This window comes from Poecilia reticulata, linkage group LG8, assembly GCF_000633615.1.
Source record: "Poecilia reticulata strain Guanapo linkage group LG8, Guppy_female_1.0+MT, whole genome shotgun sequence".
NCBI lineage: Eukaryota > Metazoa > Chordata > Actinopteri > Cyprinodontiformes > Poeciliidae > Poecilia > Poecilia reticulata.
Window position 1 is genome coordinate 27,542,291 of NC_024338.1, and position 13,733 is coordinate 27,556,023.

General features: G+C 45.7%; 1 protein-coding gene across 1 annotated transcript; it reads left to right on the forward strand.

The window, feature by feature from the left end:
* Positions 1-3,583: 3,583 nt before the first annotated feature.
* On the forward strand, positions 3,584-12,461 carry LOC103469453 (zinc finger protein 391). Its single transcript, XM_008417138.2, has 3 exons — positions 3,584-3,993; positions 8,775-9,423; positions 10,437-12,461. Exons 2-3 carry the CDS (start codon positions 8,992-8,994, stop codon positions 11,547-11,549), a joined length of 1,545 nt encoding a protein of 514 aa, XP_008415360.1. The 5' UTR covers positions 3,584-3,993; positions 8,775-8,991; the 3' UTR covers positions 11,550-12,461.
* Positions 12,462-13,733: the final 1,272 nt, after the last annotated feature.

Genomic DNA, 13,733 nt, shown 5'->3' on the forward strand with positions numbered 1-13,733 from the left:
CAAGGTTTTTAAATCATGTTGAAGCAAAAGTTTTCTTGTTTTGGCATGTTTTGCAAACGTTCCATTTCAAATTTATCAAAGTTTTAGTCTTGGGGGGGGGAAAAAAGCATTTATATACCACCAAATTAATAACTATTAATCTAATCTGTGTAGCAAAATTTATTTATAAGGAAAGCAACGTTCTTGTGATTAATTGTAATTTTAATATATAGGCTGATTTACTTTTTAAATATTTTAAATCAAGTTATTTTAGTTGCACTCACCTTTATAAATAAACTTAAATATCACAAAGATTTATCATGTAATTTTGGGAATAAAAATAATGAAATTAAATTGTTAAACACTTTAATTTGGGAAAAGAAGAGAATTATGTAAAATGCTCCCAAAAATATGAAACAAGTTGATAATTTTGACTAAAAATGAGAATAAATGAAAGGTTTTTTTTTACCGAGCAGCTTCAGTTCAGTGTTTTGATCCGGTTTCGGAGGAGAACTGGAACCAGGTGAGCGTTACCTGCTGGTTACCTGGAGTCCTCCCACAGCCGCTGTGATCATGTGACCTCTTGAACCAATCACTGCTCCTCCTGTCATGTTTACAAAGCCATGAGAGAGAAATGCACCCGCGTGGAAATTAAAGCATCGGCGCGACCTGTTGTCTAGATTGTCTTAATAATAAAATATTCCCAATGCAAACCAACATTTTAACATAAACTTTGATTGATCTGATGTAATGTTTCAGAGATAAAGCAATAATTTAAGCCAGATTAAAAGTTTCCCCAGGCGCGCTGATGTCCGGCGGGTGCGCGTCTCTCCGTTTCTAAAGGAGGCTGGGCGCCGTGACGTCGGGTTCGTCTCGCCCTCTGAGGCGCATCCAGACGCCGTGAACGTGTACATATATCTCAGCTGTTTGTGTTTTATTTGAAGAGAAAACCATGTTACTGTTGAGCCTCCGGCAGCGGAGGCGGCTAAAAAGGTCAGCTGAGCAGGGCGGACAGACGGACGGACTCTGGGGCTCCTCAGGGAGTGACTCTCGGTCCTCCTGATGTTCGATGTAGGTGTGGGGGTGAAAGGGACGTTTTTAAATATCTTTCATTTGATTTTTTTTTTACAGAACTATCTGTTTTTATTAATGCAGCCAAACGTGACTGATGTTCATATTCTTATGGATTTCCTCGTTGTTTTTGTACTTCGGACATCTTGTTTCTACTTCCTGTATGATGTCGATGAACTGTTTGACAAAGAAAGTTCATCTCTGTGTTTGTTTGGATTTGATGCAATACTTTTATAAAATATAGCGTGTTTTTTGTAATTCTGATGAACCGATGTAAACGTTTCTTCAGTCTGAACATGAGTGATGAAGAGCATGGAGCCTTCAGCCTTCATCAGAAGAAATGCAGACCAATCATCAGTTTGTTTTAATTCATGCTCTGTGTCTGTTATTTAACTGATGATGTGATGACGATGAAGGCCACGGTGGAGGTGTTTTTGTTTCGTTTCTAATATTTCTGACCTGTTTTAGTCAATGAGACCGGGTACTTTTAATGTAAAAATCTAAATAAATGTTCCCAACCACACATCGCAGCCTGCTGTCATCAGGGTTTAGCTTCTGAAATATTTTCCCTTCAACATCTTGAATATTTGAAATAGTTGGAAGAAATGTAAATATGGAGCGATCGATCAAAAGAAAATGGTCTGAAATGGAACTTTGTCAAAACTGAATTTCTTGAAAGTGTTCACCAAACTGACGGCAAAATCAAGACCAGAAAGTTCAAATACTTTGACTCGTTACTCAGTCAGATGCACTCGTCACTCATCCTGCCCGTTTGTCTACTCAAAGTCCGGTCTGCATAGTGAGGCGTGAACGCTATCTGACCTCTGACCTCTGGTCCTCCAAACCTCGGTCTGGGTTCGGTTGAAGTGAACTCTGGTTCAGTTTGAATCCATATCTAAATACCAGAGACCGCTTCAGAAGCAGGAAGTGGACTACAGCGCAGGGCATTCTGGGTAAATACAACCAAAGCTAACATGTTAGCCTAGCGCTAGCAGCAGAAATGGCTCCTGGTCTTTAGCCTAAAGAGAAATCCTCCAACCGCYAAAATCCTCCATCTTGTTTCCATCTGGTGAAGAAGGAAGTTGCTCTCAGTGTCTTCAGAGGTWTTTGTGTCGTTTCCTTCAGTGGTTCTTGGTGCAGCGCCCCCACAGGCCAGGAGGGGAACAGGCTGGTTTGACTCAGAGCAGCTGCAGGTGGAGCAGATGTTCTGGCTCCAGTAGAACCGGGTCGACCGGACTGAAGGAGGGAAAACAGTCTTAGAGACCAGTGTGAGTTTATGGCCTGCTGTCCAGCAGCAAAGAAACACCAGCAGGCATCACCATGGTAACCTGCTGGATTGTTGCTCGGGCTGAACAAGTCCGGCTGTGTTGGCCGCCATGATGAGTCTCTGGTGACAACCGCACTTCGTCTCAAACCCAGAGGAAAACGGTCAGGCGTTTTCGATCAGGCGCCCAGAGAAACGCTGGCGATGGAGCCACCATGCCGTGGACCTGGATGAACCGGCTCTCTGGGGATCCAGACCCAGAACGAGGCGGTTTGGTGAAGAACAAGCACTGAAAAGATCCAGAGTTTTTCCTCCTCCATGAATCATCAACAGGTTTCCAGTTAACGAACCGGCGTTGGACCTTTGTTTGGATCACTGAGCACGCTCAGGGGCCCTGGGGTCAGAGGGCAATGATGGTAATCTTAGCTTGAAAGACAGATGTAAAAAGAACTAAAACATTCAGAAACTTTTGCTCCTGTAAACCTGAGTTATGGTTCTGCATCTTTATCCTCCATGTTTGACATATTATCTGTCTTGTAACTGTTCAGAAATATAATATTCTGATAGATAATTCTGAACCGTTTATCACTTAGGCCCATTCATATACCAATAGTTAACTCATTATAACTCAGTTTTTATCACCTTATCAACAAACCACATTTTTCTGCTGTAAAACTGAAGGTGACGGAGTTAATTAGAGGTTCAAAATGGAAACAAACACAGAAAAATGCAAAAGTAAATGAAACTAACAGGCAAATAAACCAAAATAATTCCGGACTAAAGAACTCATTGAACAGCAGACATGGCTGTTAAATATGAAACATGGCGCAAATAAATTAAGTACATAAAACATAAAAAATATTTTATTTAAAATGGTAACAAAAGACCTCAAAAGGTGGTTATGACTTATAAAACCTGTCAAAAATAAATACAATATAAAAATCTGAAATATGAAATAAGTATAAATGAAAACAAAAAATATGAATAACATATTTGAACAAATACGTGTAAAATTAATATAAATAAATTAGAAAACACATAAAAACTGACAAAAGAAATGGGAATAAAATAATAGCACATAATATTAATGTCATTATTTAAAAGCTTAGATTGAATTAATAAACTAATAATTCTGTATTAATATTTAAACGCTAATATAACTAAAAACATTCTGAAATGTGTTTGGTTCCCTTAAGAAAAAAACAGATCTTTGGGACGTGGTGACGTCATATAATTGCCTCGTGCCCTGGCTGCCCCGGCTCAGCGGGTCGCGTGCTGCTCCTCATTCATTCACTAATTCAAATTAGCACATCGGCGCGTGCAGTCGGAACAATGGAGATCAAAAGGCAGAGCGCGAGATGACTGCGCGTACCCGCTCTGCGCGCGCCCTCACAGCTGTACCCACCTACTGGCGCCGTTGTCATGGTGACCCAGATACCCGCCTGAACGGGTATGTGTGTGCACGAGCGGGAGGAAGGAGGGAGGAAAGGAAGGTATGAAGGAAGGAGGGAGGGGAATTAGTCAGTGAAAGAGGAGGAGAAGAAGAAGGAGGAGGAGGAGAGGGTGTTCTGCCGAGGTGGACGTGGCGGGTCCGGAGGACTGAGCCACCGCAGCTGAGGGGAAGCCGAACCGAACCGAGCAGAACCAAGATAGCGGACCATGAAGCGGGCCACCCGCAGGTAAGAGCCTGCCTCTCCGGGGATTTCCCTCTCCCCAGCCCCGAGCCGCGGAGTTCCGCAAGGTTCGGAGCCTGTTAACGGTCTGACGGAGGACCGGGCCGCCGCTCGTATCGCCCCCGGTTCTGTGGCTTCGTGTCGGGGTGTCAGCCGGTCTCTGCTGCCCGCAGCCTGCCTGTGAGATGCACAAAGCGGCCAGGCAGCCTGAAGGAGGCCGCTGTGTCTCCTCCTGCGGCCGCCTCACTCTCACTTTCTGCGGGATGCTAGCTGCAGCTAGCCCCGCTGGTTCTCCGTAAACAAGATGGCCACTGGCTAGCTGCTAGCTACTAGCGGCTAACAGTTCGGCCCTGCTGGTGCGGCTGCAGAGCGATTCCCTCCGCAAACAGCAGCAGCTTTCTACCGCTGTCTGGAGGCGGAGAGAGAGCGGCCACCGGGAGGAGGTCACGGCAGCGGTGCGTGGGCCGGTGTGCGTGAGCCTGCGTGGCTGTGTGACAGCAGACAGGTAACGGTCACTTCCTGGGATCCTGTAAAACTGGAATTTGATTAGAGTATTTCCAGGTCCGGATAAGTGAGGAAAAACATTTAAATTCCCAGATGTTTGTTTCTGTTTGTTTAAACAATAATAAAAATCTGGAGGTTCAGAAATTAGTGAAAGAGAGAAATTCCCATCCAGACTGTTGATCAAATTTATGTTGAAATCATCTGTCTTCATCAGCTGGCATCAGCTTGACCTTTGACCCTGGTACCAGTTCAGTCCTTCCATCATCACCAGGAAATCTGTCCAGGTCGTGACCCGGATGTGGGACCTGATGGACACCTGGAGCTGCTCCATCCCATAATTTAACCCAAGGTTTCCTCAGACTGAACTGAGCGAGTAAAACAGCAAAGAAAAGGTCCAGAAACAGCAGAGACCCTCTGGACTCGCTTTATATGGACGTTATTTCTACCAGTCAGCGGCAGAGGGGCTCCACTGGCCTGAGTGGATTTATAACGGCTCATTATTTTATCCACGCAGTCCTTTGGTGGCCATATTACAGGAATTGTTATCCGAATTATCACAGCTTTGGAAGCACTGAAGACGAGGAAAATAATGTCTAAATTGTAATTTTTCTTGATGCCTTTGGTGAAAGAATTTGGTTTAATTGGGACAATAATCTCTGGCAGATGAACCCAAACCTGCCAGGATTTTGGGTTTTTCTGATTTTTCTCTTCCTTTCTTCTACATCAGTGTCGTTAAGTTTATGAGGTTTTTACTCACCGCATGGAACCGATAAATGATATTAGACATTTAGAAACTGGTGTTTATTTCCATCTTGTTGCTGTTTGTGTTTGTGGAGGGGTTTGGTCACGTGACAGTGATGCAGCGTTGCATTGTGGGTAGTTTGGAGCAGAGACACAACGTTAGTGATGTGGTTGACTTTTTATTTGGAAAATATATATGTTTCAGTTTATAGTAGAAATATTAACATTGGCCCAAATAAGGTCTAAATCTGTGTTTTTAACCTTTTTGATCCAAGGTTCATTGTTTTAATTGAATAAATCTCGAGGCACCACCAACCAAAAATGGAAACAAAGATCCTCTGTAGCCGCCTATATTACATATATAGTCATTCTCATCAAAGTGTCTTGAATAGGAATCAAATAAACACAAAAATATTTTTATCGTACATTTATTTCAAATTGCACTTAACATGTCCACTTCAGAAATACACCTGGACAGCAACAACACTGTGGTGATGAATGACTGTAGTAACATTCATGCATCACTAATTCTCTTGTTTTAATGTAAAATGCTCTGCACCTGCTGCCATCTAGTGGTGAGAACATTACATGATTACGCTGCTAGTCACTGCTACAGCAGAGACGACATTATTTGTAGATAATTAATTCGTAGGCCTGTCACAATAACAAGTTTTGCTGGACGATTAATTGTCTAAAAAATTATTGCGATAAACGATAATATTGCTTCAAGACCTTTTGACACTGATTTAATGGAAATGACCAATAATACATGTGATTTCCTTATAGTTGCACCTTATTTTCAAAAGAACACATAACATTGAAACTAATAAACTAAACAGCCAAAAACAAAAATAAAATGGATTCTCAGTCTCCATTAACAAAAAACGTACTTGAATAAAAAATAAACAACATAAAGCCAAAGTGGAAATAAAAACTGCATTCAACCAAAAGAGTGCAGATTATGAAGTCTGTATGTTGCCCTTCAGGAATCACTAGATTTAAATGGAGGCACACACATATTTCCCCCTTATGACAATCTGAGATCGTTGGCCATCTAACCGATCATCCTGCAGTGTGTGGTGTGTTACGGTAGATCGTCATGGCCGCTCCGGTCTAAATCAGGGGTTTCCCCCGACTGGGAGCTTCACGCTGAATGTGATTAATTTATCAAGCGATTAATTGATTTATCGTTTATCTCGACGGGCCTATTTGCAGATAATTAATTCAAAAAATATCTTTTAAGACCAACGGCCGTATTTTCCGGACTATGAGCGCACCACAGTATAAACCGCACCTTCAAATTTTTTAACCTCCCTGGAAACTTATCAGCCGCACCGGGCTGCAGGCCGCTGGTCACAGACATTAACGTATATGCTCTCAGTTTCCCATTAGGACCCAGCAGAGGGCAGCAGAGAGCTGCGTCCTAATAACTACCGGATACATTAAGGACGCAGTTCTCCGTCTCCAGATCCGGTTYTGTKCAGCTGAGTTTACTGCAGCGGCTCCATTTCCCTCCTGTCCTGCCAGATCGATACTCCTCAACTTAGAAGCTGCATCATAAGAGTTTGAAAACATTTCTCCGTCGTGCCTGCTGCTAGCATGGCTGCTAGCATGTGCTTGTTCTAAATGAAAATTAGCGAGTTCTTCTTTGATTTACAATTTTGACTTCCATTGATTCACTTCCTGCTAAAGAGCCCCCTGGTGGTTGAAGAGAAATCCACAGAGAAGCCGCATGTTCAAAGTGTAGGAAAGAAGCAGCAGCTTATAGTCCGGAAAATACTGTAGGAGAAATTTGATAATTTCGCATCTTGAGTGGGTGAACGCATCACATCCCAGCTTGAGTCAGTGAACGCATCACATCCTTATCTCTCCTGGTCCAGTCTGAAACTGCTGGATAACAGATATCCAGATGAATATGAATATTTATCAATATTATTGATGTTGTATGCATTTCCTTAACATTTTAACATTAAATAATCAACCACTTCGCTGTCATTGCATCTCTGTCTTCAGTTAAGACGTCACACACTCCTCTGGCCAAACACACACTCCCCTCAGAAACACAAACAAGATTCAAACAAACTTTGGATGTATCCAGGTTTACTGATATCGATACGATGCTGATTTATGGCTCTTGTAATTAGCAGATCCTTTGCTGCTGGCAGATGAAAGAGGAAACAAAAACTAACCCAGTTAAGGATCTGAACGGAAACCTGCTGCGTTTGTTTTCCACTTTATTCCCAAACAGATGTCGGCTCTGTGTTTCTACCAACAGGAAGGACTAAAGCTGCTGCAGTTCGGAGGCAGGAAGTAGCCTGACATGACGCTTCCTGCTGCAGGTTGTGCTGCGGCACAGTCTGCAGCAGGAGGACTGAAAAAACACGCAGGAAAAGGTTTGGTCTGTTTTCCTGCAGTCAGTGAAGGCAGCACCTGTTGAACTATTTTAATTAACGCTGGTAAAAGGTTTTAAAGGATTAATTACAGTATAATGAATAATTAATGCAGCTAAATAAAAAGTATCACTACAACTAAAAACAATAATAAATTCATTTGTGAAGTACGGATCCATAATTAATAAAACTCTTAATTATGGCTGTCAAACAGTTTCAATGTCTGATCAATGAGGGTGCTGTGAATGAATTAAGACAGATGGTTTCTAAATGATTTGACTAGGCCTGTCAGTACATTAAAATAGGATGTAGCAGATCACAGGATTATTTATCATACTCTTGTTTTTATTTGTTCATTGCAGCTTAGTGTGGCTTGCTCGTGAATAGCTGCTTGCAGAATGATGGCCTTTTGTTTTGTCTGCAACAGTAAAATAATTTGGAGGTTCATCTTGTGCTCTGAGCGTCACAGAGCAGCGCAGAGAGGAAATGTTTTCAGAGGGCCAGTTTTATGGAAAACCCACTTTTTGATCTTTCCATAATGTTATAATGTTTTTATTTCTTCATCAGAAACAAACCTGGAGTGTTGATTTCTTTCATGCATGTTTGACAAATCCTTTAATCTCCATGGCAACCATTCAGCTGCAAAGCTCGTGGGTGGAGCTAGCCCCGCCTTCGAGGCGCAGCTCCTCCTCACAGCTGCAGCTTCCAAGCTCCCGTCTCTCTCAACTCCTTCAGACTAGCCAGCAGCATTTGGCAAACACCTGGAGGAACTGCATCAGGGTCTCAGGGCAGCGCTGGTAGAAACGTTTCAGGGTTAATGGAGGAGGCATGTTGGCATGACTTCCTGGAGGCGGAGCTTCAGGAGTTTTTAAAGAGACAGGCCCAATTTGAGGGCGTTGAATCGCGAAGTAAAATTTCTTTAAGTTACATTTTATATAACAGCATTTTTATGACGTACGAAGGTAACATAGTTCCTGCTGTAAAATGGAACAATGTGCCTGGAAAACACGATACTGCAGCTTTAACCAGGCAGGACTGGAGAACACTAAATACTGCTGCTGCTTCTGCAGCCAACAATCATAATACTGGTAATAATGATAATATTAATTATTATTAATATTATTGTTCCCCCCTCTCTGTCTCCCCCTGCAGGCTGGTTCCAGTCAGGTGACGGCGCTGACGTCTCGGACCTTCTCCTCATCGTCTCTGGTTCCTCTCAGGTCGACCCACTCACCCCCATCTGGACCGCCCCCCCCCACAGCAGCCGTGGGGCGAGGAGGAGGAGAGGAAGAGGCGTGGCTTGTTGCCTCGGCGACTCTTCAGGCGTAGGTACGGAGAGCGGTGAGGAGGATTGGCTCCGCCCCTCACCATGTCGGACTTGGAGGCAGAGTGTCTGGGCCTCGGCCTGCCGCCGGACTGCGGCTCCCCCCCGCCGCCTCTGGACGGCGCCGCCCCCCCCACGCTGGCGCTGCTGTCGTCGGACTGCCCCACGCCCACGCTCAGCTCGCTGGCGGCGGAGATCGCCGAGCCGCTGGTGATGCTGCCGTGTGTGAAGAGCGAGCCGGAGGACTGCGAGCTGGAGCCCATCCGGACCGTGGACCTCTCCGAGATCCAGCCGCTGTCCACCGCCGAGCTGGGCCACGACCAGATCAAGATGGAGATCAGCGGCCTCGACTACATCAAGTCCGAGCACCACGGTCACCATGACAACCACCAGCTGGCGTTCCACCACGGCGACGCGTCGGAGCTGGACTACAAGTCGCACTACGAGCCCTGCTCCGTGTTCGACTACATCTCCCAGGTACCAGAGGCGGTTCTGACACGGCCCGGTTTAGTTTTTATAAGTTAAAAATAGTAATATGTAGTTTTTTTTACGGGCTGCACAGTGGCGCAGTTGGTAGAGCTGTTGCCTTGCAGCAAGAAGGTTCTGGGTTCGATTCCCGGTCTTTCTGCATGGAGTCTCCATGTTCTCCCTGTGCATGGTGGGTTTTCTCCAGGTACTCCGGTTTCCTCCCACAGTCCAGAAACATGACTGTCAGGTTAAMTGGCCTCTCCAGATTGTCCCTAGGTGTGAGTGTGTGTGTGCATGGTTGTGTGTCTCTGCGACAGACAGGTGACCTGTCCAGGTCACCTGTCCAGGTGACCCCGCCTCTCGCCCAGAACGTCAGCTGGAGAGGCAGCAGCTCCTCCTGACCCACTGAGGGACAAGGTGTTAGAAAATGGATGGATAGTTTTATTACATTAGATAAATATTGTTTTAGCTTTTACTAGTTGTAATAAAACTAATAAACTTTTTCAACATTCTGGATCCGTTAACATGAACCTGTAAATCTGACTTCATGATATTTTATTAGCAGAAACATAAAATATGGAAACCAACAAAATACACTAACAGCTAGCATGCTAGCGCTGAAATGCTAACACATTAGAGCGGTCACTTGATTCTGAAAACATGGCCGACATCATACATGACTGATTTTTTAAAATATGTATTGTCAGAAAAAAGTAATAAATTTTGTGTAAAAAGTCAAAGTTGTAATGAGAAGGTTTGGATGGTTTGTTGCTCAAAGTTCTGCTGCTGATAATTTGATGCTGGTGTTTTAAAAGAATTATTTCTCAAAGTAAAACTTCATAATTGCTCAAAATGCTTCGTTTTATATTTACATTTTGATGGAGGAGTTATAAAATTATGACTTTATTCTGAAAATGGAAATGATTTTCTCAGCCGCTCCGCTGTAGACCTGTGGTCTGCAGAAGTCGTGGCGGTTCTGGTCGGTTCCAGGTCCGACTCATCGAGTGTTTTTCCTCCTGCAGGTCACTGACACCCTGGAGTACATCAAGTCGGACCACGCCGTGGACCTGCACTGCTACTACAGCGCCGAGCTGGGCGCGCTGAAGTCCGAGTACCCGGACGCCGGCGCCGTGTCGGCCCACCTGCACCACAACGGCCTGGAGTCCATCCACATGGCCGAGCTGCGCACCGAGCTCAACAAGCTGCGGCCCGACGCCCTGCTGCTGGACGGGCTGGGCAAACCCGACCCCGACTTTGGAGAGGGCACGCTGTACGAGCTGCAGCCCGCCGTGGACGGGTCGGGCCGGGCGGGCCAGGCCGGCGCCGGCCTGGGTCTGCTCATCACCACCAAGACCCAGAGTCCCACGGTGAGGAAGCCGCGCAACATGCAGGGGGAGAAACCCTTCTCCTGCACGCAGTGCGGGAAGAACTTCAGTACGCTGGGCAACCTGAAGACGCACCAGCGCATCCACACGGGCGAGCGGCCGTACACCTGCTCGCAGTGCGGCAAGAGCTTCGGTCAGGCCGGAAACCTGAAGCGCCACCAGCTGATTCACACGGGCCAGAAGCCCTACGTGTGCGCCCACTGCCCCAAGGGCTTCACCAAGGCAGACGACCTGCGCTCGCACCAGCGGCTGCACACCGGTGAGCGGCCCTTCATCTGCGCCGCCTGCGGAAAGAGCTTCGGCCAGTCCAAGGAGCTGAAGGCGCACCAGCTGAGCCACACGGGCGAGCGGCCGTTCTGCTGCCAGCACTGCGGCAAGAGCTTCACCAAGGAGACCAGCTACCGCAACCACGTCCAGATCCACACGGGCGAGAAGCCCTTCACCTGCTCGCAGTGCGGGAAGACTTTCAGCAACTCTGGGGTCCTGAAGACCCACGAGAAGATCCACTCGGGGGAGCGGCCGTTCGGCTGCACGCAGTGCGGCAAGAGCTTCGGCCGGCTGGGCCACCTGAAGGCCCACCAGCAGATCCACACGGGCGAGCGGCCGTACGCCTGCCCCTGCTGCGGCAAGACTTTCAGCCAGTCGGGTCACCTCAAGGCGCACGAGCAGATCCACAAGCGAGAGCGGGCCGACACGGCCAGCACCAGCAGCGACGGCGGCAGCAGCGCCGTGAGCAGCGACAGCAGCTAAAGCCGACCTTTAACCTCCGGAGAATCAAAGTATTATTCCTGTTTTTATACAAGCGCTATATAAAGGTTTCTTTATGACTTTTCTTACATTTTCATACCTTTGTGCTCTTTTACATTTTATCTGTGGACGGAATGAAAGGAGCGACTTATGCAAGGCTGTGTGTGTGTGTGTGTGTGTGTGTGTGTGTGTGTGTGTGTGTGTGTGTGTGTGTGTGTGTGTGTGTGTGTGTTTTCACCTTATATACTGTGGGGAGGAGGGGAACTGGACCGGCTCTGCAGGACCGGTCCGTATTTTTGGAGTACTTATGAAACACAAGCACAAAAGTTTCATGTTCTGTTTTTTGTTGTTGTTTTTTTAATATTTCCAGTTTTTTACTGAATCAGACCAGCAGCACCGAACCGACCGGACCGGACCGGGTCCACTGTCTCATGGGTCTGTCGGTTCTAAAGGAGCCGCATCCAGAGTAACTTCCTGTTTAAAAGCCGGGTCAGGGTTCTGCGGCTCCTTCCGTCCGCTCTGTGATCCGGTTCCGGAGGGTTCTGGTTCTTAACTTCAGGTGTTTTCTGGTTAACGTTGACCTCTGACCTCGGAGGGCTTCCTGCCTGCAGCAGGCGGTCCTCTGAGGCCGGCCGTCCTCGGACCGGGACGCGGCCGGCGTCTCGTTGCTGACGATAATCAGGTGGCGTTCCTTTTCGCTCCGAAGCATTCCAGATTATTTTTCCAGACGAGCTCAGCGTGAACGCCGGGCTTTCGGACCAAACGTCGCGACCCCCCAGCTCCACGGAGATCGCTCACTGTGTACAAATCTCGAATGGATTATGTTGCTCCAACACAATGTAATAAATAAAAAAGAGGAAGTGATGCAACATCCTGTAATGGAGACGTTATTAAAGACATAAAGTTACATCCTGACCTTTGACTCCTCTCCTTCATCTCCACCACAGGAACCTGCAGAGGGTTGAAGCAGGGCCTCCAAGAATGATTCAAATAAAACATCCAACACTCTCATTTCGAAAAAAGCTACTTTTCACTAAAATGTGTAATAAATACATAATTTGAAAAAAAATATTAAGATGGAAATAAAAGAAAATACTAAAGTTAATGTTATATTTATTCATTTTTATTTTGTTTTACATCATAAAATCTTTGTAAAGATGAAAATCTCCATCATTTAAAAATAAAATATTGTACACGGGATCTGCGGTGTTTAAAACTCGCCTGGCCCCTAGGGGGCAGTGTAGCGCAAAGCTCAAACCCGGCAGCCAATCAGATGGCTTCACAATAAGGGACTTCCTGTTCGATATTTAATGACGCCAGGAGGTTCGTTTGTGTGAACAGTTAGACCTCAAACCTTTTCCTGAGGGCCACATAACGTTTCCCTTCTCTGGGGGGCCGGAGTCAGTTTGTAACAGAAAAAGTGTTACACGGTTATCACCTGCGCTGCCGGAAATTGTTGCGGGGGGCGGGAAGTTTCCGCGATTGATTTTTACCCAGAAAGCACATGGGCAAAAACCGTTATTGAAAAGGTCACTGGGACTGACTAGTATATATTCCATTGAGGGATGAATTCCTCATATGTTAACATAAAGGCTCGTTTTGAAGTATAAGTTGCTACTTACAGGTTTCGACGAACTCAACCTGGAATGCGGCGTTCATATCAAACACGTGTTCTTCTGCTCTACCGCTAGCAAACAACCGCACTGATGACAGAAAAGTCCAGCAGTTCCCTAAAAGTCCAACAGATGGCAGCAATGCGCCGTGCAAAACAAAACACCCACAGTTTACAGGACACACTTCCTGCTAAAGAGCCCCCTGGTGGTTGTTTTTATCATACCATTAATTTATGTGATGGAGTGTCCGTCCACCAAAATATAGATATATGTCTGTATTTCTCAACCTATTTTAAAATAATAACCTTTTTTAATATTCGGTATTAATATTCCTCTAGAGGAAGTGTTGTATATGCAGCGTCCAGATAAAAGATAAATTACCTTCCTGTTCATAAACATCAGGGATCAGCGCCACCTGCTGCTTATCTGACTCACCTGCAGTCTCTGTTCAAACACATGGTGAAGTGGATTATTAATAATCTTTGTGTCCAGTCTGTCTGCTTAACTTTTTATTAATATTTTTTCTTCTGTAAGTAGATTTCAGAAGGAGTTTAATGAGGAAAAACCCTCATAA

Excerpts from the sequence above, each read along its gene's own strand:
- LOC103469453 (XM_008417138.2), top strand. The coding sequence starts at position 8,992 with ATGTCGGACTTGGAGGCAGAGTGTCTGGGCCTCGGCCTGCCGCCGGAC. Across the intron at positions 9,424-10,436 it reads TGTTCGACTACATCTCCCAG|GTCACTGACACCCTGGAGTA; the intron begins GTACCAGAGGCG and ends TTCCTCCTGCAG.